Below are 23,848 nucleotides of genomic sequence, written 5' to 3'. Positions count from 1 at the left end.
CATGAGCAAGGGAAGGTCAGCGAGAAAGGGAGACAGAATCTGAAACAGGCTCCAGGCTCTGAGCTCGCTGTCAGCACAGAGCCCGACGCGTGGCTCGAACCCACGAACCGCGAGATCAGGACCTGAGCTGAAGTTGGACGCTTACCTGACTGAGCCACCCAGGCGCCCCAAATGTCTGACTCTTGATTTTGGCCCAGATCAGGGTCTGTGAGTTCGAACTCCGCATAGGGTTCTGCACTGACAGTGTGGAGCCTTCTTGGGATTCTCTCTCTCCCTCTCTTTCTGCCTTTCTCCCACTTGCTCTCTCAAAATAATTTTTTTTAATTAGGAAAAAAAGAAAATCAGCTTAGCATCCCACATAATAAGGCTTCATGGGATGCCTATCGGGCTAGTGGTGGAACCTGTAGGACGAAAATTGCCAACAAGATAATTGTGACATTTTAAGTGTGATTTGACTTTAACTAGATGCTAGCATGATGTTTGGAACCCTTGGGACTCTGCTGAGAGGGCTGTTGCTCTATCCATTCTGTCCCCTAAAAGCCTTCCTCTTGGGGTACAACATGCTTCTGGGCTATATGGGTTCTGCCCTTGGAAGAGTCTCTCCTCATGGGAGGAAGCAGCCCCCGTGCCCAGGACCAGCTTCCACTCGGCAACCTGCACAGCCTCAGGGCCGCTGGGTGGAAGGGACTATGTTAGGCTCTCTGGCTTAGGACCTTCCTTTCCCTCAAAGCAGAAGGGCAGGAGGCAGCAATAAAGGGAATAGACATGTTTCATCTAAAAGTGGTCCTGCCCTCATCAAGATTAAACGNGGGGGAGATGGGCATGGAGGAGGGCACTTGTGGGGATGAGCACTGGGTGTTATATAGAAACCAACTTGACAATAAACTATTTGTAAAAAAATAAAAATAAATAAAATAGAATAAAATAAAAGTGGTCCTGCCTGCCTTGTCGTTGGACACAACCTGAACATATGAATCCAAGGCAGACCTGTAACCATAGTGCCTTGGCCATTGTCAACATGTGACCTCATTAGGTCCCGTTACAAATGCCATCTCTTCTCTGAAGCCTTCCATGTTCATGAGGGAAATCTCACTCCCCTGGGCTTCTCCAGCACTTGGTTCCTGGAATAGCCTTACCTGTAGCTACAGCTTGAGAGCTCCTTCAGAGTGGGGTCTGTTTCTGACACACTTGGGTATGCTCCCAGCCCTCAGCACATAGTAGGTGCTTAATAATGAATCTGAGGGGCACCTGGGTGGCTCTGTCAGTTGAGTGACCAGCTTCAGCTCAGGTCATGATCTCATGGTTCGTGAGTTCGAGCCCCACATTGGGCTCACTATTGTCTGTTCAGAGCCCTCTTCAAATCCTCTGTCCCCCTTTCTCTCTGCCCTTCCCCCATTCTCAGTCTCTCTCTCTCTCAAAAATAAATAAACATTAAAAGAATCCTTTGAATAATGAGGCCCCAAAGAAACAGATGAAAGGGGCAGGGCAGAGAACGGGGTCCCTGTTCCCCAGTTTAAGACCGCTTCTTCTCCCCAGTCGGTTCCCTCATCCTCATTTTCATGCTAAGTTATCATTTTAATTCATCATCTGTAGCGAAATAAAGGTATACATGAAGTAATCCCATTTGAGGCTATCTGCGTGCATTTAGGGGAGGGGAGTGTGCCGCCTCTCCCATGCCTCAGAGCTTCCTCAGGGGCTGGGGAATCCCTACCAGCACACACCCGGGAGGTGCCCAGAGTGTCCTGAGCAACCTGCCAGACAGTGCCACTTGCTTTGTGTTCCTTGGGGCCCTTTTGCTCTTATGTCGGTTTGAATTTTGTAGCCATCCAAGCCTCCGCTGAAAATTTAGCGAGTGCTTCTATCTGCCAGACACGGGACAAAATCGTGAGCAAAGCGGTCACAGCTTTACCTTCGTGGGGGCTCCATTCTCTCCTGGAAAGCCAGCTCGTGGAAACTCAACACTAAATGAACAGAAATAGACACGACCTTGAATGGAACTGAGTGATGCGCCTTACGAATGCTGCTCCCTAGCGCCCCTGCTGCCTCCATCTTGTACAGGAGGCCCCAGTCCCGCATCTTCCATGCCTGCTCCAGCCAGGGGCACCAGTTTGCCCTTGACCGACACACCCCATGAGCGTCCTCCCGGCTGCTGGCAGCATCTGAGCTGGAGGCTCTCTGGCTCCAGGCTCCAGAAGGGAAATGGACGTGGAACACAGTCGAACAGCGAATCTGGACCGGACAGTGTTTCCTCAGAGGGAAATGGGCTCCAGGTCCAGGCATATCAGGAGGTGGGGGTGTTGGCCCAGGGAGGGTGGGGACAGGCAGGAGGGTGAAAAGAGCACACCAGATGGTTATTGCTGCTCACGGGCTGGGAGTTCGCCGTGGCTGCAGTGCAGTGAGCCCCTTTCTCTGCTTTTGGGAGAGTACTTTGATTTGATGAGAGAATGCAGTTTCATGAGATCAGCTGTAGAAACCAAAGGGTGTGCATGAGTTCTCCCTCATGAAGGCCTTTATTTAATGGGAATATAGGAAGCTAGCTCATTTCCTAGAGCATCAGTTCCTGGAAGAAGTGACTGGAGTCTTTCATATATTCTGGGCAATTCCTGGGCACTGGGTGCATGTGGCCTATGTAAGATGGTGGAAAACGCCAGAATCAGAAGACTTCAGTTTTCTTTCTGGCTCTACCACTCGTTGGTTGTGGGCCCCCTGAGCACATCCTCTTCTTCCCTGGGCCTCAGTTTTCTCATCTGTAAGTGTCCTCTGTGGCTGAAGCTCCATGAAGGCTTTGAAAAGTCGGGCAGCCAAGCAGAGCTCCAGGAGCTGAAGCCCAGTGGGGGGGCAGGGGGTGTCTGTGAACCCAGCAGCCCGTTTTCTTTTCCTGAGCATTTGCTAGAGCCCATAAAGAACACTGAGTGAGGACTGGTGGTAGCTCTCGCTTGGCGTTCAAAACCTGGGTTGGACCAAGTGAAAATGCTGGGATTGTTCAACTCTTTACCCGCCTGATGGGCGCCCACGAGGCTCAACAGCGACTGTTTGACTTTTCATGCCATGGACTGGCCTGCAGCTAGGGGAGATAAAGGAAAGGAAAGGTCTGGAGCATGGGGGAGAAAGATGAAGATTCATTAAAGTGCAGGGGGAACTGAGTGGAAGAGCCACGGGAGTTCTGGGCTGTGCACCCCTGGGTGCTATCTTATGGAAAGGAACCCAATCCAAGGCAAGTCAGAACACTGAGTCTGACTCCTATATTCTTCCCTTGCAAACAGAGTAATCCTGAGCAAGCCGAAGGCAGGAAAATTACTTAATGTTTTTCTTTATCCAGAACTCCTTTCCTCTGTGGATTGCTCCCCCGAGGAACAATCTTAGTTCTCTTAACAGGAAGAAAACATTCCTGAGGGTAGAGCCAAACATTTGAACCAGTTCTCGCTGACTATCATTTTAAAAATCATTTTGGTAATGTTTATTATCGGATTCAGGAACTGAGAATAGAATGGACTGTCTAGTCAGCAGTAAACAGGCACCCGTTTGTGAATGTCTCAACTTCAAGTCTAACTCTAGAACCAGAGAATCTTTTTAGCAAAGTATTTTCCCAAACTTGAGGTGAATCTTCCAAGGGCACGTCTGAAATATTTCCTTCCCAATATTGAAGATGTTTTTGGTATCAAACAACAGAAATCGCTCAAAGGCAAATGTTATTTTTTAAAGTAACTGGTGAGGTTGCTACATATGTTCTCATTTGTACGGCCCTCCTCTTAACATATTTGATGGGTTTTTTCATTTGTTATTTGTTTGTTTGCTCTTTAGGTTTGTTAATGTAAAGCAGAGAACTGTTAACCTAGGAGAGGAAAAAAATTTCATCTTTATTTTCACCACCTTCTAACTGAATTTTAGGCTTAACACTTGATTCCGTGATAGAAACAGCCATAAATCCAAAGTTGTATGAGCAGTACCTGTATTGTCATTACCAATAGAAATCACAGGCATTTTATGTTACATTGTGATTGGTGCAGATACTATGCAATAAAACAGTGTTTACACTCAAACTACTTGGAAATTAGACATTCTTTTCTATTTTTAAAGTGTTTAAAAGACCTTGTTTTCAAGGTGCCTGGGTGGCTCAATTGGTTAAGCGTCCAACTTTGGCTCAGGTCACAACCTCACGGTTTGTGGGTTCAAGCCCGGCATAGGGCTCTGTGCTGACAGCTCGGAGCCTGAAGCCTGCTTCAGATTCTGTGTGTCTCTCTCTCTCTCTGCCCCTCTCCGACTCACCCTCTGTCACTCTCCCTCTCTCAAAAATAAGATAAACATTAAAAAAAGATTTTCAAAATTTTTTATTGTGTATGTATTTGTGGGTGGGGGGAGGGGCAGAGAAAGAGAGAAAGAGGAGAGAGAATCCCAAGAAGAATTCGGACTGTCAGCATGAACCTTGACTTAGGGCTCAAACTCACAAACCGCAAGATCATGACGTGAGCTGAGATCAAGAGTCAAATACTTAACCTGTTGAACCATACAGGAGCCCCTAAGAAGCCTTGGTTTTGATGTCAATAAAGATGAGGTGTGTGGCTGGCTCAGTGGTAGAACACACGTTTCTCGATCTCAGGGTTGTGAGTTCAAGCCCCACATTGGGTGTGGAGCCTGCTTTAAAAAATTAATTTTAGTGTTAATAAAGAAGGACATGTATATTTCACATTTTAAAAATATTTTGATAGTAGTATTTCAATATCTGGTGCTTCTTTCACTGTTCTATACATTTCACACATCTAAAACCACCTTCCTGGGGGCATGGATGGCCCAGCTGGTTAAGCATCCGACTCTTGATGTCGGCTCAGGTTCTTGAGATTGAGCTTGTGTCGGGCTCTGTGCTGACAGTCCAGAGTCTGCTCGGGATTCTCTCTCTGCCCCTCTCCCACTCCCACTCTCTCTTTTCTTTCAAAACTAATACACAAACTTTAAAAACAACGACAACAAAAACATCTTCCTGAGAAGGGTTCCATAGATTTTCATCAATGAGACTTGAGATGCTTTTGTGTGCGCTCTCTCTCTCTCTCTCTCTCTCACACACACACACACACACACACACACACACACACACACACACACGCAAACACACAAGGTAAGAATTAGTCTAGAGACTATCACTGACTTAGCTGCCTGATGTCAGCTGAGACCAGAATTAGAAAGTTCTCTCAAATACACACCCACACTTGTTGTAAAGCTTGGACAAAGGGACGAATTCTGCTTCCAACTGCTTTCACAGGGTCCCTGCTCCCTGGAGCTCAGTGAAATGCTGCCCTCGTATTCTGGCTGGCTGTTATCGTCTCTGTCACTGCCACAGCAACAGGGGATCTGTGTCTTAGGAATGATCTGCATCCCCTGTGTCACAGTTCGTGACACAGAGCAGATCTTGATAAAGTTTGCGGGGTAAATGGAAATACAAACTGGAAAGAAATCCTTACTGGAATTGACACACAAGTAGTTCCTGTTGGATGAAGTGGGCTTGTGTGAATGTGTGTGCACAAAACAGGGTAGGGATGTGGGGAGAATATTAGGGGGATCTGGGGTGCGTAAAGCGAGACATTCTTTTTTAAAAGAAATTCAAAACAGACCTCTGGAATGTCATACTGTAAGATTTGCTGGCCGTGAGAAAACAATTCCCCTGTGCGTGGCCCCAGCCAGACTCACCTNGGGCTCCTCAGTGTATATAAACCTCTGAGAAGCCCAGGCGTGAACTGGCAGGGCTGCCCGTGCAAACACCTCACCGAGCAGGACAGCCGTCCCGGGGAAGCCTCACCCAGTCCCCACACCTCACTGCAGCTGCAGGCCCGAGATGCCAGCTGTGCGGCTGCTGCTCGTGGCCTGCCTGGTATGGGGCTTGGGTGCCAGGACAGCCCAGCTCCGGAAGGCCAATGACCGGAGTGGCCGATGCCAGTACACCTTCAGCGTGGCCAGCCCCAACGAGTCCAGCTGCCCGGAGCAGGGCCAGGCCACGGCCACCATCCAGGAGCTGCAGAGAGACAGCCGTGCCCAGCGTGCGGACCTGGAGTCCGCCAAAGCCCGCCTCGGCTCCCTGGAGGGCCTCCTCCACCAGCTGACCCTGGACAAGGCTGCTGGGCCCCCGGGGACCCAGGAGGGGCTGCAGAGGGAGCTGGACACCCTGAGAAGGGAGCGAGCACAGCTGGAGACCGCTTACGGCAACCTCCTCCAGGACAAGGCAGCTCTGGAGGAAGAGACGAGGCGACTGAGGGAGGAGAATGAGGATCTGGCCAAGAGGCTGGAAAACAGCAACCAGGAGGTGGCAAGGCTGAGGAGGGTGCAGTGTCTCCAGGCCCACAGCACCCCTCAGGATGTGCCACCAGCTTCCAGGGAAGGTAAGAATGGAGGGTGAGGAGCCCCCCGAGTCCAGAAGGTGGCGTGGCTCACAGGGACCTGTTACAGGTGGCCCAGGCTTGCCTTTGTTGCCCTCCCCTCTCTCCCGTCTGTCCAGCGAGAGGCAGACCAGTGAAGGAGAGCAAAGCAGTCAACCTCACAGATTACTAGTCACCTCACTCCTGGGAACGCTGTTTGAGTCAGGGGTCCCGAGGTCTTGTGGCTTCTGGACGGTTCTCAAAGTCACAGTAAAATGAGAAATACGAGACCAGGTGAGCCATATATGTAGATGATCAGCAGAAGGTTCCCAACTAGGCTTTTTAGAAAACTACTCTTCCGGGGCGCCTGGGTGGCTTAGTCGGTTAAGCGTCCGACTTTCGCTTAGGTCATGATCTTGCGGTTCGTGGGTTCGAGCCCCGCGTCGGGCTCTGTGCTGACTGCCAGCTCAGAGCCTGGAGCCTGCCTCAGATTCTGTGTCTCCCTCTCTCTCTCTGACCCTTCCCTGCTCGCGCTGTCTCTCTCTCTCCTAGAAATAAATAAAACATAAAAAAAAACCAAACAAACCCTACTCTTTCTTTGGTGAACCTTTGTTTGGAGATTGTGATTCCTGCCTCTTGCTGTTAAAGTGACCTCTATTTATGAAATGACCATCGAGTTATGAAATCATGATAGATGCTGGGTTTTTTTAATGTCCTTTCTTGGAAAAATAAAGAGGTGGCAACCCTTTGTTCGGTTCCTCAATATGCTGTTTTTGCAAATTTTCCGGCTCTTTGCTCAATCCGAGGACCCCTGTTTTTAAGTAACCAGACACCTCCTTGAGGTGGCTCTAATTGAGATACTCGCCTGTTCATCCTGGTCCCTGCTTGAGGTGAGTCCGTGAGCATTCGCTGTAACAGGACACACTCTCCCCTTTGGTTGGGAAGATAGTATTTGTGTCACTGTCTGTGCAGCTGTGCTCCCAGATACCCCCTGTTTGATAAGATTCCTAATCAGGAGGCAACAAGCAAGCAAATCCAGTTGTAAGACAGTTAGTCCAGACTATTCAGAGATGTCACCATCAAGAAAGACAGGAGGGGTGGCTTGTTCTAGATTAAAGGAGGCTAAAGAGACGTGGTGGCCAAATGCAGTGCCTGGCTTTGGATTGGCTCCTACCTCCAGGAGGAAAAAAGCTACAAGGGACAGGCTTGGAATCACTGAGGAAATTTGAACATAGATTGCTTATTCGGTCATGCTACTGATGACTGCTCAGTGTCTTGGGTGAGAGATGGTGTGGTGGTTATGGAAAATGTCTTCCAAGGAGATACATACTCCAGTACTTAGGGGGAAAGGTGTCAGAGTGGCTGCAATTTCCTTTTGCGCAGTGCAGCAAAAGCTGTAAATATGGGGCGCCTGGGTGGCTTAGTCGGTTAAGCGTCCGACTTTCGCTTGGGTCATGATCTCGCGGTTCGTGGGTTCGAGCCCCGCGTCGGGCTCTGTGCTGACTGCCAGCTCAGAGCCTGGAGCTGTTTCGGAGTCTGTGATTCCCTCTCTCTCTGACCCTCCCTGCTCACGCTGTCTCTCTCTCTCTCCTAGAAATAAAAAAAAAAAAAAAAAAGCTGTAAATATGGAAAGCATGACAGAAAGGTAAAACAAATGTAGCAAAGTTTTAACAATCAGTGACTCTCCATGAATCGCACGTGGAGGTGGGGGGGGCACTTATTGTACGATTCTTTCAACTTTTCAAAAGGCTTAGAGATCATCAAAATAAAACGATGGGAAGCTATTTTCTAAAAAGGCTTTCTACATGAAAGTTGAAGTCCGCAAATAAGCGAGACTGACAAATCCAGGCATCAGCGCCTGGGTGTGACCTTGAGCAAGTCCTTCAACCTCTGCGCCTTAACTTCTTACCCCTTACGTGGTAATGGGAATTCCTACCGTGAAGGATGTTAGTGGGGCTCAAAGGAAATAACTCTAAGGTAGAAAGGGTTTTTAAAGACCCCGTATTGCTGTAGTTGGAAGAGATTTGATTCTAAATTTTACAACAAAAGGGAATAAGACCCCAAGGACCCCGGGTTGCACGGTGACCAGTGGTCATACTAAAATTTGCTAAACTCGAGTCTTTGAGCACAAATAAAAGAATCAATATTAATAGGAACATTATGAAGCATTGCTTATTTCAGACTGTTACAAGAATGGAGTCACCTTCTCAACAAAAACCCGTGTGTGTGTGTGTGTGTGTGTGTGTGTGTGTGTGTATAAACAGAGGCAACACTTTGGTCTTTTTATTGTCCTGTGGTCACTTAACAAGCCTTAGGGAATTTATTAGATGTGCTCTCTAATTTAACGTTTCTTTTTATTTTTTCCAGCTACTTTACTTTCGAAATAAACACAACAGCCCATTAGAGTGAACTCTGAGCTTGGAATCTCTTTTAGCAGTGGGATTTTTTTCACAAGAAGAAAATTACATTAGCACAAGAACATAGAGCTGCAAAAGTAGCCTGGAAAGTGTCTGATCCACTGGCTCATTTGTGCAGATGTGAAAACTGAAGCCCAGAGCTGGTCCATGGCCACCTAGCCAGCTAAAGGCAGAGCCAAAGCTTGAATTCAGTTCCTCCCCTTCCCAAGGTCCAGTGGTCCTTCGGGACCCTGAGGTGACCCCTGGTTTATAGAACCTAACGGTAAAAGACAGGAAGGTTGCATTTAAACATCAGGGAAAGAGGGGCGCCTGGGTGGCTTAGTCAGTTAAGCGTCTGACTTTCGCTTAGGTCATGGTCTCGCAGTTCATGGGTTCGAGCCCCGCGTCAGGCTCTGTGCTGACTGCCAGCTCAGAGCCTGGAGCCTGTTTCAGAGTCTGTGACTCCCTCTCTCTCTGGCCCTCCCCTGCTCACACTGTCTCTATCTCTCTCTGTCCTAGAAATAAATAAAAAATATTAAAAAAAAAGTTTTAAACATCAGGGAAAGAAATGTTTGGAACCAAAGATGGGCTTCGAAGTCCTGGATTTGAGGGTAAAGGGCTTTCTGGGCAGCGAGAGTTAAACTGTGGGTGTGCCTGATGTAGGGGCAGCAAGAGCTGAGGCCAAGGGCAGGAGAGGCTGTGGGAGGCCAGCCCAGGGAGGCCACAGAAGGTGGACTTTTCTTCCTCTGCCAGTCATCCAGACTGTCACGCCACGGTCAGTATGGTGTAATTGTTACATAGAAAAAGATCTCATTAGAATCACAGAAATCACTTGTTCGTGTGTGTGTGTGTGTGAGAGAGAGAGAGAGAGTTGAGATAGTATATATATGATTATGTAGTAATAATTTTGCAGCAAAATGTCTGAAAACCTATTAAATAAGCCCAAGAGAAAAACACAGACCACCACAAGATCCGTCAGAATCAGTTATTAGTGTCGCTAGAGAAGCCCACTTTTCCCTTTACTCTGTGTCTGCTTCAGACTATTCCTCCCGGAGAGAAGTCTGGGCTCGGGGTTTGTGTGCAGTGACTTACATGGGTGGTGATCCCAGGGAGATCATGAATCAGGGGCAGGGGAGAGTGAGTCAGGGAAGGAAGGGGAGCCCATAAGGAAGGGGGGACTTTCTCTGGTGGGTCCCCACGGTAGGTGGTAGAGGCTCCATCTCACAAAGTCCTGCCAGGGAGCTGTGTAAAATGAGGCAGAGAGGGGGGCGCCTGGGTGGTTCAGCCTGACTTCAGCTCAGGTCATGATCTCACGGTAGGAGAGTTTGAGCCCCGCGTCAGGCTCTGTGCTGACAGCAAAGAGCCTCCTTGGGTTAGGATTCTCTCTGTCCCCTGAACTCTCTCTCTCTCAAAAATGAATAAACATTAAAAAAAAAAAAAAAGAATGTAGCCGAGGAAGGGAGCATTCATTCCGGGATCCCACGAAGGGATCAGAGTCAGAGACACAGAGTCAGAGAAGCCGGGGCGGGGCAGCTGAGGCCAGGTCCTGACCCAAGACACCTGCACACACAGGTTGCCACGGTGACGGCTGGGAAAACGTGGGCAGGAGATGAAGGAGGGGCACCGGAGGTGTTCAAGGCAAAGGCCACAGAGAGCACTCCGCGGTGGGGGTGACCACGCAGATTAGAGGTAGCGGGGTGGGCAGCCAGCACCGTGAACCTGCGATAAATGCATCGTAACGGCAAAGGGCCACTTGTGCCTGAGTTGCCCCACTGTTTTAAAACGTCATTCGGTGATTGTAATGTTTATGTGGACATAACATTTGTGTCATACACAGTGATCCCAGAGACAGTTCATGTTGGCACGACACCTGGGACATTAGTCTGCAGAAGCTTCGCTTTCCTGGGAGTTTCTAGGGTAAGCTCCCTAGAACGTGTCTGCAAAGTAGAGGTACAGGAGAAAGGGCAGAGTATGCGGAGAGTTCCCCAAATTTTGCAATAGGCATGAACTTTTCAACCACGGAAGGACTGAAGAGAAACAAACAAATAAAAGCCCTACAAATCTTTAGCTATTGGATACAATACAGCCCTTAATATTTTCATAACCTCTTTTTGTTTGCTCCCCATATTCAGAATGAAATATGAGCGATTGGGGGCGCCTGGGTGGCTTAGTCGGTTAAGCGTCTGACTTTCGCTTAGGTCATGATCTCGCGGTTCGTGGGTTCGAGCCCCGTGTCGGGCTCTGTGCTGACTGCCAGCTCAGAGCCTGGAGCCTATTTCAGAGTCTGTGTCTCCCTCTCTCTCTGACCCTCCCCTGCTCACGCTGTCTCTCTCTCTCTCCTAGAAATAAATAAAACATTTAAAAAAAAAATTAAAAAAAGAAAGAAAGAAATATGAGCGATTGTTCAACATTCCAGAGCAATTTTGATTTTTGACACATTTTTATCGAGGTCATTTCACTTATAGTTTGAGCTAAGAATAAATACTGAGGCTCAGAGAGGTAGAGTAACTTGCCCAAAGTCACATAGCTGGTAGGTACATGGCAGGCTCAAACTCGGAAGCTACGACTCGGGCCCAGTCCAGGCTCCTTCACATGGTGGCTTCCCAGCCTCTGGGCCATGCATCCTGTCCCACAGGCTCTGTCCTCACGCCAGACAGTTCTGCTCTGGGAGCACATCATCGCCAAGTGCTCCTGGCGGAAACAACCGAGAGGCAGCCAGCAGACTTGTCATCCAGCCGTCCCACCTGCCAACTGAGAAAGGGCCTTGTCATCATTCTGGAAGCCATTCCCTTACTTAATGCTTCACTGTGGTTCTTGTTTACTGCTAAGAAAGCAAGTGAGGTGTGGTTCCAGCAACAAGCGAGGAGAGGTGTGGGGGTAGGGCAGAGAGATGCGGTGGCAGGGAGAGGGAGGAGCGAGGGGGAGGAAGAAAACGACCCTCTGTGCAGAGCTGTGAGGGCCTTGGTGGGACCAGGAAAGGCCTGGAAAGCCAGGCCCCAGGCCACCGCTTCCTTGGCAGCCGGTGAGAAGGCTGGGCTCCCCGGTGCCCCGCGGGGAACTCTGTGCACCCCGCTGGCATGTGAGCTGGGCTCCAGGAGTGGGTCCCCTCAGCTCTGAGTGGCTTGTCTGAGGCTACTGGAAAAGCCTCAGGTCCGGGTCTGGTCCAGTCAGGGCATAGACACTGCACTGCCATTAAATCATGGCCTTTTAGGTTTTTTCTTAAGTTTTTATGTATTTATTTATTTTTATATGTTTGAGAGAGAGCGACAGAGAGACAGAGAATTAGTGGGGGAAGGGCAGAGAGAAGGGGAGGGAGAGAATCCCAAGCAGGCTCCACGCTCAGCTTGGAACCTGACTACCGACTGGAACTCGCCACTGTGAGATCATGACCTGAGCTGAAATCAAGGGTCAGATGCTTGATTTTTTTAATGTTTATTTTNCGACAGAGAGACAGAGAATTAGTGGGGGAAGGGCAGAGAGAAGGGGAGGGAGAGAATCCCAAGCAGGCTCCACGCTCAGCTTGGAACCTGACTACCGACTGGAACTCGCCACTGTGAGATCATGACCTGAGCTGAAATCAAGGGTCAGATGCTTGATTTTTTTAGTGTTTATTTTAGAGAGAGAGAGAGACAGAGTGTGAGCAGGGGAGGGGCAGAGAGAGAGGGAGACACAGAATCCGAAGCAGGCTCCAGGCTCTGAGCTGTCAGCACAGAGCCCTATGCAGGGGCTCGAACCCACGAACCATGACGTCATGGCCTGAGCAGAAGTCTGACGTTTAACTGACTGAGCCATCTAGGCACTCCCACCAGGGTCTCTTAATATAAAGAATTAGGTAGAATGAAAACACAATATGAGCTATGTAAGTAAACTCTACCTGGCACCCTAGGACTGAGGGAAAGTCCCAGAAAAAGGACAAACTTGGAAGGAGTCAGGCCTCACAGAAGAAGGTGAGGTCCAGCCCATGGGATAGCAGAGGAGCTGGCCACTTTGCCCAGACTGCAGCCAGAGCACCGCCTCCCGACGTGCAGTGTGGGCGCACTGGAGTCAGGGACAGCTGTGGAGCTGGCTGGGGGCTTGCAGAGGAGGCTGGCAGAGCACGGGGTCCCTGCACAGGGACTCTGGGGTCCGCATTGATAGGGATGTGGGAAGGTCATGGCCGGGCCAAGGCTGCAACGTCACAGAGGAACAGCTGGGGCACGGCTCCACCATATGTCCTCACACACACACAGCCAAGTAGCCTCCCTCCCACACCGCCTCCATCTTCCTCCCACAATGTCCCCCCATTACGCTCTACTGAGAAAGCCTGACGTTGTGCTCACTTGAAAGGAGAAATGTCTTTTTTTCAGAAGGCACATATGCAAGCATGCGTTCGTCACTGAGGGGCGATTAATTGATAACTGACCAATCTCCCCACTGCTAAGTGGAAAGGTTCACAACTGCCATGACCTTGGCAGACACAGGTTTAACTCCCAGTCCCACCACTAACCAGCTGTGTGACCTTGGGCAAGTTACTTAACCTCTCTGTGCCTCAGTTTCCTCTTCTGCAAAATGAAGAGAATAACGTCCACATCAGGACCTTTATGTGGAATAGAGGTAACGACAGCAAGCTCCTAGCACAGTGCCGGGCTCGTAATAAGTGGTGGCAATAATTAAATTAGGAGCACTCTGCAGTCCTACTGCCTTATTCCAGTTTTTCAAAACTGTGAAGGTATCAGATCACATAAATAATTTATATGAAACTGCACTGAAATGTGGAAACAGCTATAAATACCTGTTAATCATCTCTTTCCGCAAAGCCTTTTTCTTAATTTTCTTCTCATTGACTGGCAGGTGTGTGCCTTTACTTTTCTCAGCATAGGTCTGTTTCTCAGGAAGTCACTGTGCTGTGTGATCACCCCAGCCACGTTCACAGAATAAGACACTGTGCCCAGGTGCACAGAAGAAGGGGCCGGCACAGGGGAGGCGTGGCTCACGGCAGCCCTAGCATGGTAACTGTGGTTCCTGGAGCCCAAGGGGCGGGGACCTGGGGTGGGACAAGGGAATTCTCGAGAAGTTTTGTACAGCTGCCACTGCAGTACTTCTCTCTCACCCCACATTGCCTAAACTAGCTCCAGTGTTCTCAGAATTAACTAAAACAATGAAGAAGCTGGAATTATTCTGGGGGATGGTCCATGATGGTCCATGGGCAGGTACAAAGGGAAAGAAAACAGCTCACCTCAGGGAGTTTGCTGGTTTTGAGAAAGTGCCCTGCCAGCGGTTGCCTCTGCTCAGTGTGAGAGGTCCGGCAGTCAGGGCGAGAGTGGGGGGTGCTCCTGATGGCCAGGAGTCAAGGCTCTGTTGCTGTGTTTCAGGCCTAAGAGCAGGGGTGGGGATGGGAGAGGCAGACGAAGAGCAGGGAGGCCTGCGCTCCAGGAAGCAGGGAGAGTTGCAGCCCGCTCTGCTCGCCCCTTCCCCTTGAAGAGGAAGAGGTTCCTCACTCTTATCTTTTCCGGGAAACACCAAAGAGCAGGGAACCTTGGACCCCCGCTCCCCTACCGCGCTGCACACAGCGCAGCACCCATTCCCTGGCTCAGGTGTGGGGGGCACCAGCCCTGGGCAGGAAGGAGTGGCTGGTGATGGTCCCCGAGTCAGTCTAGGAAAAATACATGTGAGCTAGTGAATCGCCTCTGCCCTTGGTACACTTCTGGGTCAAGGCAAGATCGCCTGCTTAGGATTCTCTCTCCCTCTCTCTTTGCCCCTCCCCTACTCAGTCATGTGAAAAGCAGAGGAGTTTCCTCACCCCCACAGATCTTCAGGCAGACAGAAGGCGATTCGGGGAACCAAATTCACTTCCCAGGACCTTTGCAGGGACATTCGTGTTGTCCAAGTGGTCCTTTTGCCCAAAGCAGCCGGGAGTGAAGCCATGGGACTCCTCAGCCAGACCATGAATTTCTCAAGAGGACCATGGATCAACTACATTCCGAAATTCACCCTTTGTCTCCACTCCTAGCACAACCTTGTAGTGCCAGGTGCTCCAGAGGGCTTGCTCTTTAGATGACGGACAGCTCCCTGAGCCTGCGGAGGCTGAAGGCCTGCCATGGCCTTGGGGGTGCCCCCACTCGCCCCTTAAATCTGGGCTGCATAGCCAGGATGCCCTCAGCTGGCCACACGGTTTGGTTTAAGGGTCTTAAGTGCTCACGTAGCCCACTCTGGACTGGGAGGCATGGGGGAGGGGGGTGGAATGAGGACGACGCAGGCCCTCAGGACAGTCACAGGTCTGCAGAGAGCATGGCAGGTGGCAGCTGGAGCATGGGCTGGCTCAGTTACGTGGCCCCTCACAATCCTGAGAGCTTTTTTTAAGTTTATTTATTTATTTTAAATGAGAGAGAGGGAGCATGCATGCATGTGCATGCACCCGAGTTGGGGAGGGGCAAAGAGAGAGGGAGAGAGAGAATCCCAAGCAGGCTCCAGGCTGTCAGCACAGAGCCCATGGCGGGGCCCGAACTCACAAACCGTGAGATCATGACCTAAGCTGAAATCAACCAACTGAGCCCCCAGGCGCCCCAAGCCTGAGAGCTTCTAGGCAGGATGGGAAATGTTCTCTACCTCCTTCTGTACCATCGTTCACCAAAGCTAAGTACCATCGACTGTAAGAGGCACCTGAGGCCAGACATGTGATCATGGGAAAGAATGTGTGGCTTAACACTGATGAAATGTGGCGGAGCCAGAAGGGCTGAGCATTCTGTTGTCTGAGAGGCAATGTGAGCTAACAAGTGACGGAAGACAGAATGTCTGCCTGACCCTCTCGGCTATGCAGGAGCCCAGCCCCAGGCACCTTACCAACTGCCCTCATGGACAATGGCATGGGAACCCTGAGTGGGGTGGTGACCCCAGGGTCCCCGAACTGACTGAGATGGCCAGCAAGAGCACAGGCCAATATTCTAAGCATTTTATTCTGGGGCTTTGATGCCTAGGCCTCGCAGGGTTAGCCGATTCCTGGAGACAGCACTTGCTGTCTTTCACATGCAAACCCACCAATCCAGCATCCACAGCCCACCCTGCCTCTATCAGTGATCACACTCAAGGCCACTGTCCACCTCCCTCATCTCAGAGCCAGGTACCAGACAGGTAGGGATGGTCCCTATGCCCCAGGGCCTGCTGAAATTATTCACAGCAGTCAATCCTAAGCCTGTTTACCTAGCCCCACTCATGCGGTCCCACAGGAAAAAGAAATAAAGGCTCTTGCTCCTGTCCCTCTGTCTCCTGAGTGACCCCTGGTGCTTCCCCATGTGGCCCCTATAGTGCACGCCCCTTAGGATCAGCAAGTATAACGGTCGTTTCACCAGCAATCAGCTCCCTATCTGTCAGCCTCCCGACACCTGCATCATAAACCTACTGAAAACAGCTAAGCCTGGTCCTCACGGCTGCTGCTTTCTCGTTGTATTCAAGGACTCCCGTGTAATCCGAATCCTAACCCAGAGTAGCAGTGTGTGACACGGTGTGGTAACTTCAGGTCTTGCCCGTGTCTCCCATACCCCTTCCCTTCTCTACGGGCAACCCCTGCCCGTGAATTCCTATAGGAACCCTGCACACTTTCTCCTGGTCCAAAACTGGTCTCACAAAGGGATCTGACCGCATATGTCAATTGAGTGTGTAAAGCTGCATGTATTGCTTCCTATAGGAACGTTTGCATTATGACAAGGAAGAACCTTATGTCATGCTGGGAATTGTTAATTGTTGAAATTCAGGCGTCCCAGAAAATGCTAAGGACCCTCTCAGTATCTTGAAATCACACCTCACCTGCTCATAAATTAGACCCTCTAGTGGGAATTATTTTAACGGGTGTGAATTTACTTTATTTTATTTTGATTATCCTACTCCGTGCTAGGCATGTTGCTCTGCAATGTATTATTTGTGAGACATGGAAAACTTCCAAACATTCATGAGAGTGGAGGGAACAACGTGAACCCCAGTTCCAACAGTCCGATTTTGTTTATCCTCCCCCAACACTACACAATTATTATTATGTTTTAGAGGAGAAAGAAAGAGAGTGTGAGTGGGGTGTGAGTAGAGGAGAGGGACAGACAGAGAGAGAATCTTAAGTAGGGTCCACGGTCAGCGCAGAGCCTGACACAGGGGCTCAGTCCCATGACTCTAGGATCATGACCTGAGCCGAAACCAAAACTAGGAAACTTAACCGACTGAGCTACCCAAGCGTCACTTATCATCTCTTTTTAAAGTTTTATTTATTTAAAAATTTAATTTTTATTTAGTTTTGAGAGAGAGAGAAAGAGGGGGGAGGGGCAGAGACACAGAATCTGAAGCAGGCTCCAGGCTCCGAGCTATTAGCACAGAGCCCAATGTGGGGCTTGAACCCATGAACTGTGATACCATGACCTGAGCCAAAGTCATACACTCAACCAACTGAGCCACCTAGGTGCCCCAAGCTTTATTTGTTTAATTAATCTCTACACCCAGCATGGGGCTCAAACTCATGAGTCGAGATCAAGAGTCACATGCCCTCTGACTGAGCCAGCCAAGCGCCCCTACGTATTTATTCTTAAAACAAGTTTCAATCATCATATCTCTAAAAGCCTATTTTTTCCCTTTATAGTTTATTGTCAAGTTGGTTTCCATATAACACCCAGTGCTCCTCCCAACAAGTGCCCTCCTCCATGCCCATCACCCCCTTCCCTTCTCCTCCACCCCCACCAGCCCTCAGTTTGTTCTCAGTATTCAAGAGTCTCTCATGGTTTGCCTCTAAAAGTCTATTTAAATACCATCCTCAACATAGTCTTTGGGCCATTTTTCCTCATAGTATGAGTTTGTCTCTTTCTTTTAATATAGTTTCTAAATGGAACGTGGAGGCCGTGAACTTCCAGGAACTGAAGTCAGAGTTAACTGAGGTTCCTGCTTCCCGGATCCTAAAGGAGAGCCCATCTGGCCATCCCAGGAGTGAAGAGGGAGACCCTGGTATAAAATTAAATTTCTTCCCTTTTGTACACACATGGATGGTCTTTATCTGTGACTACTTCTGTGTTCAGAGTTGGTGAACCCAGACCACCAGTAAGCCCTGGCAGAGAGGTGGAAAGGGGGAGAGGAAGACCCCCTCTCTGCTCCCTTTCCAAGGCATGCTGGGTGGAAGTCAGCCTTTCCCTAACGAAGCCCTGATCTCATCACCCATGTGGGGATGGTGGGCTCAACTGAGCTGCAGAGAGTGGAGGCTTGCAGGGTGAGGGGGTGGAGAGAGGGTGAGAGATACGTTTATTTCACCCACTTGATAGCCACGTAGAATTACTTTTTTTATTAAAAAAGTTTTTTAATGTTTATTTTTGAGAGAGACAGACAGACAGAACATGGGTAGGGGAATGGCAGAAAGAGAGGGAGACACAGAATCCGAAGCAGGCTCCAGGCTCTGAGCCATCAGCACAGAGCCCGACACAGGGCTTGAACTCATCAGACATGAGATCATGACCAGAGCCAGAGTTGGATGCTTAACAGACTGAGCCACCCAGGCACCCCAAATTAGTTATTTTTAGTAGATTCTTCATATCTTTATCTTAGGGCCAGATGACAGCACACACCATCTCAGCACATACTCTTGTTACTAAAGGTACCTTTTCTGAACTTTGGGTACTGAGGAATTGCCCCTCTCAAAAGTGTTCCCTGAAAGCCTGACTTTAAGGCAAAGACCATGGTTTTCAGAAACTATGACTATCTGTGTTATTGACAATTATTCCAAGCAGAGGAGCATGTGCAGTGGTGGGAAGTTTTGAAATTTTCAAAATATGGTTCCCTGAGACATGAGCAGCAAAGACTTCCCATTTTCTACAAAGACCTTGGAAAAAGTACAGAGATCTGTTGCCTTTATTTCCACTAAATCTAAGTTTTCAACCGTCTATTCGCTACATTTATTTATTTATTTTTTTTTTTAATTTTTTTTATTTCTAGGAGAGAGAGAGAGACAGCGTGAACAGGGGAGGGTCAGAGAGAGAGGGAGTCGCAGACTGAAACAGGCTCCAGGCTCTGAGCTGGCAGTCAGCACAGAGCCCGACGCGGGGCTCGAACCCACAAACCGCGAGATCATGACCTAAGCGAAAGTCGGACGCTTAACCGACTAAGCCACCCAGGCGCCCCCTATTCGCTACATTTAAATAATTATGTTCAGGTTTTATTGTATTTAAATGGTGCCTGAACTATGTGGTCCATTGGTTAGGGCTTGAACAACTTGGTTTTATAGAGTTTATTGTTATGACTTGATTTTTGTTTCTTTTTTATTTAAAAATTTGGGAGGATTTTTATTTTTGAAGGAGAGACAAAGCATGAGCAGGGGAGGAGCAGAGAGAGAGGGAGACACAGAATCCGAAGCAGGCTCCAGGCTCTGAGCTGTCAGCACAGAGCCTGATGCGGGGTCGAACTCACGAACCATGAGATCATGGCTTGAACTGAAGTCAGACGCTTAACCGACTGAGCCACCCAGGTGCCCATTGTTTCATTTTTTTAGAATGAGGTAAATCAGATATGAAAGTCATAAACAGTAGTATGATGAATGCCCATGAGTTCCCACCCAGCTTAAATCAAATATCAGAAACACAGTGTGAAACCCTCTGTGCAGCCTTCATCTTTACAACTGATAGGGAGGAGTTCAATTCATACGACATACTGATCACATAATATTTACTGGGCATTTACCCCAAACCAAGTACCCAACATGTATAATCACATTTAAAATTTACAACATCTCTCCTACCCAAAACAATATCCCCTTTTACAAGTGAGAAAGCCAAGGTGGAGGGGGATGAGGGACTTGAAAGTCACAGAGCAAGCAGATAGCAGAGACCGAATTTGAAAGTTTTAAATTTATAATTTATTTTTGAGAAAGACAGAGAGTGTGTAAGCAGGGGAGGGGCAGAGAGAGAATCCCAAGCAGGCTCTGAGATGTCAGCACAGATCCTGACATGGGGCTCGAACTCACAAAACTGAGCCAAAATCGTAAGTTGTATGCCTAACTGACTGAACCCCCCCCGGTGCCGTGGAAGAACCTGAATTTAAGCCCAGATGCTCTGTCTCCAGGGTTCTGGCTTTTACCACTTCCACATGGTGGGAAGGTGACTGAAAGGCGTTTTATGTTTTGTTTTGTCTTTAATTCACCAGGATGCGGAGAACTGGTTTGGGTAGGGGAGCCGCGCACCCTGAGAAGAGCTGAAACAATCACGGGCAAGTACGGCGTGTGGATGAGAGACCCAAAGCCCGTCTATCCCTACACGCAGGAGACCACGTGGAGGATTGACACCGTGGGCACGGACATCCGCCAGGTATTCGAGTACGACCTCAGCAGCCAGTTCCTGCAGGGCTACCCTTCCAAAGTCCACATGCTACCCAGGCCGCTGGAAAGCACGGGTGCTGTCATATACCAGGGGAGCCTCTACTTCCAGGGTGCTGAGTCCAGAACTGTGATCAGATACGAGCTCAACACCGAGACAATGAAGGCTGAGAAGGAAATCCCTGGGGCAGGCTACCACGGGCAGTTCCCGTATTCCTGGGGTGGCTACACGGACATTGACCTGGCTGTGGACGAGACAGGCCTCTGGGTCATCTACAGCACCCAGGAGGCCAAAGGCGCCATTGTCCTCTCCAAACTGAACCCAGAGAGTCTGGAACTTGGACAAACGTGGGAGACTAACATCCGAAAGCAGTCAGTGGCCAATGCCTTCATCATCTGCGGCCACTTGTACACTGTCAGCAGCTACTCGTCACCCGATGCCACCATCAACTTTGCATATGACACTGGCACAGGGCGCAGCAGGGCCCTGACCATCCCCTTCAAGAACCACTACAAGTACAGCAGCATGGTGGATTATAACCCCCTGGAGAAGCAGCTCTTTGCCTGGGACAACTTCAACATGGTCACCTATGATGTCAGGCTCTCCAAGATGTGAAAAGCCTTCCCCATCAGGAAAGGCAATGGGAGATGATGTGTAGGGATCCTGAGGAGACAGCCAGCTAGCCGAAGCCCACACAGCTTTTCTCTGCTTTCTAAGCTTTCATTCCTAATCCAAAAGAATGTGCATCATCACCACGTCTGTGTGGAAATAGCCACTGGGGGATTTAGATGGTTGCACGATACATATTCTTCTGTCAGGTTTCACAGGGCTGTTGAATCAAAACGGTTCAAGTTTGGTAGTGATCTGAGGCAAAAGCTCTAATGCATAGTAGTCTACAAAGCTTCTTTATATTATAAGGCCCTCACTGGCTAAAAGAGGGTATGCTTGGAGAAGGGTTTGCGCAGAACAGCTCACCCTGTGTGGCATCCAGGGTCATTCCCTGCATGTTGCATGGTTCCCATAAGCCACGATACCAAGTGGCACTTCTAGAGGAGGAACCGCTCCTGTGGCCAGCACCGAACATATGCATAGTCGGCTTCTAATGCTTCGCGCGTTGCCCAGTGGGTGTTACATAACCTTTGCCATGGGAAATAAAGTGACCTTACATGCCATCCTCCTTGAGTTTTGTGGGATATTTCGCTTAGGAGAAGAGTACAGATTCCAACCATCAGATAATTATTTTGGGTTGGGAGCTGTGATTGCTGGATGCTAATGGTGTGTGCGCATGTGTGTGTGTTTACATGCATGCAAGTGTGCGCATGCATGCGTGTGTGCCAGTGTGTGCATGCACGTGTGTGACTGAGACGCTTGCACCTGGTTTTGAGGTGTCACCCAGGATGACACAGGGCCAACAGTGGAATCCACCCCTCTCCCACACCCCATCTCCTGGGGCTCTTGGTATTTTCCCAAAGTATCTTTTTATCTTTCCCCAGCTCACCCTGTCTTCACCCTGGCTCCTGGTTCTTGTTTGCTGTCATGGGCATGAATTTCATAAACCACAACCTCAGGTGAGCAAATCTCATGCCACTAATTTTTAGTAACTGAACTTCATTGCCCTCTTGAGGTGCCATCGTACCTAACGGTAGAACACTCCATCTTGCCAATTCAGCTTGGGCTCTATCCCACTAGCAGGTTTTCAGTCATTCAGGTTGTCCCTCTTCTTCCTCCAGCTGGCACCTGTGCTCGAGGGAGCCAGGGTACGGGCACTGGGGCGAGGAGGGAGAGGAATCTAGCCAGTTTCTTAACACACCTGCTTTTAGTCATGAGTGCAGGTTCCAGAATTTGCTGCCCACACGCACATCTCCATATCCAGTTCCAGTCCCAGTGTCGTCCACGTTCTGATGGCCAGCCCCATCAAGTGGCCTGCTTCTAGCTGTTCCGTGTCCCATCAGGAGCTTCCCTGCACTCGCAGAAACTCAGGGTGCTCAGGCCCTTTCTCCTAGATTGAACTGTTTCCCTTTTGCTCTTCTGTGGGTGCAGAGCCACTTCTTAGACCTTTGCCACCTACGCAGGATTTACCTGGGAGCAGTAACAAGTCCTTCTGCCTTCTCATGCCCAAATCATGTGGGACACAAAGGCCTGACAGGAACCCTCTAGAATCTAAGCTCTCTTTTTCTCCTCTTTTCCCTCACTTCCCCCGGACTTCATGCAGACTGCAGGAATGCGACAGTCGAACCCTTTATTTATCTTCTCAAATATTGTTCATGGGACCAGACCTCAGCCTTTGGATTTCCAAGAGAGCCAGCTCTTAAAGTCAAAACTTTGACCTTTTTTTAATTAAAAAAAAAAAAGTTTATATAAGGGCGCCTGGGTGGCTCAGTTGACTAAGCATCCGACTTTGGCTCAGGTCATGATCTCACAGTTCATGAGCTTGAGCCCCACATCAGCCTCTGTGCTGACAAGCCTAGAGCCTACTTCATATTCTGTCTCCTCACTCTCTGTCTCTCCCCCGCTCACTCTCTATCTCTCTCTCAAAAATACATAAATACTCATATTTTTTTAATGTCTATTTTTGAGAGATAGAGAGTGTGTGCACACAGGAATGGGGGTGGGTGCAGAGAGAAAGAGAGACAGAGGATCTGAAGCAGGCTCTGCGATGACGGCAGAGAGCCAGATGCGGGGCTGGAACTCATGAACCACTGAGATCATGACTTGAGCCAAAGTCGGACGCTTTACCTACTGAGCCACCCAGGTGCCCCCAAACCTTGACTTTAAAGACAATTCCTTCTATCATGAGTTCTAAAGAGTTGTACTTTGGAAAGCAAAACCAAGAATTTAACTTTTCTTCCCCACTGCGAGTCAATCCTCATTGAGGCTATGCATGACATGCACGAAGAGGAAGGAGTGTGATGTCTCTCCACAGGTGTATTTGTCAGCTCAGGCCACCATAACTAAGGGCCATGGATGGAGGGGCTAAAACAATAGGATTTCTTCTCTCACAGTTCCAGAGGCCAGAAGTCCGAGATCAGCGTGTCAGCGGGCCTTGTAGATGCCGCCTTCTCCCTGTATCTCCACATGGCCTTCCTTCTCTGTGTTTCTGTCCTGATCTCCTCTTTTATAAGAACAACAGTCAAATTGGATTAGGACCCACCCCCAATGACCCAATTTTAATGGAATTACCTCTATAAAGCCCTTATCTCCAAAGGTTGGAGGTTATTCTGAGGTCCTAGTGGTTAGAACTTTGACATATCAGTTTGGTGCGGGGCACACAAATCAGTCCATCACAACTAGATATCACCTTGCACTCCACTGACAGCAGACTCTTAAAGACTGGAAAGCCTAGAAGTAGGAATGCATGAACTCACTCACCCTCTGAGCACCTGTAGCTGCTGGGTTTTCTAATAAGAAAAGTGGAAGGTGAGGAGATACCTTTGGGTGAGGAGACAGGTGACACAAAGTCTGCTTGCACAGACCTACACAAGGCTCCTGCTCTTTCCTTCTATCAGCTCCTGCCTCTGGGATGGAAGAAAAGGATGAATGAAGGAGGAACAAAGGGAATAAGGAAAGTCTTTCTTCGCTTAGCTCCCAGGACATTAGACTCCTCCCACATCACTGGTTTCTCCTCCTTCTTTTGCAGGTTCCTCCCTTTAGCCTCTATTAGTTAGGAAACAGAACCAGCAGGAGGTGCAGATACAGGTAGGAAAAGAGATTTAGAATGAGGAATTGGCTCATGCCAACTGTAGAAGCTGAGAAGACCCATGCTGGAGATCCAAAACAGCTGGTAGTGCCTGGGTCCGAAGGCTTGAGA

General features: G+C 49.2%; 1 protein-coding gene across 1 annotated transcript; it reads left to right on the top strand.

Annotated features, from left to right (window-relative positions):
* The first annotated feature begins 5,773 nt into the window (after positions 1–5,773).
* Positions 5,774–21,201, top strand: MYOC (myocilin). Its single transcript, XM_077771496.1, has 3 exons — positions 5,774–6,365; positions 17,564–17,689; positions 19,871–21,201. Exons 1-3 carry the CDS (start codon positions 5,825–5,827, stop codon positions 20,653–20,655), a joined length of 1,452 nt encoding a protein of 483 aa, XP_077627622.1. The 5' UTR covers positions 5,774–5,824; the 3' UTR covers positions 20,656–21,201.
* Positions 21,202–23,848: the final 2,647 nt, after the last annotated feature.

Source organism: Crocuta crocuta, unplaced genomic scaffold, assembly GCF_008692635.1.
Source record: "Crocuta crocuta isolate KB4526 unplaced genomic scaffold, BGI_CrCroc_1.0 scaffold1070, whole genome shotgun sequence".
Classification (NCBI taxonomy): domain Eukaryota; kingdom Metazoa; phylum Chordata; class Mammalia; order Carnivora; family Hyaenidae; genus Crocuta; species Crocuta crocuta.
Note: the sequence above shows the minus strand (reverse complement) of the source record. Positions and strands in the feature narration are given on the sequence as shown.

What these genes read in the sequence shown, in the direction of transcription:
- MYOC (XM_077771496.1), top strand. Translation starts at nt 5,825, where the DNA reads ATGCCAGCTGTGCGGCTGCTGCTCGTGGCCTGCCTGGTATGGGGCTTG. An exon ending in GCCACCAGCTTCCAGGGAAG is followed by an intron (nt 6,366 to 17,563) that starts GTAAGAATGGAG and finishes CTTTTAATATAG; the next exon opens with TTTCTAAATGGAACGTGGAG. An exon ending in GAGTGAAGAGGGAGACCCTG is followed by an intron (nt 17,690 to 19,870) that starts GTATAAAATTAA and finishes TTAATTCACCAG; the next exon opens with GATGCGGAGAACTGGTTTGG.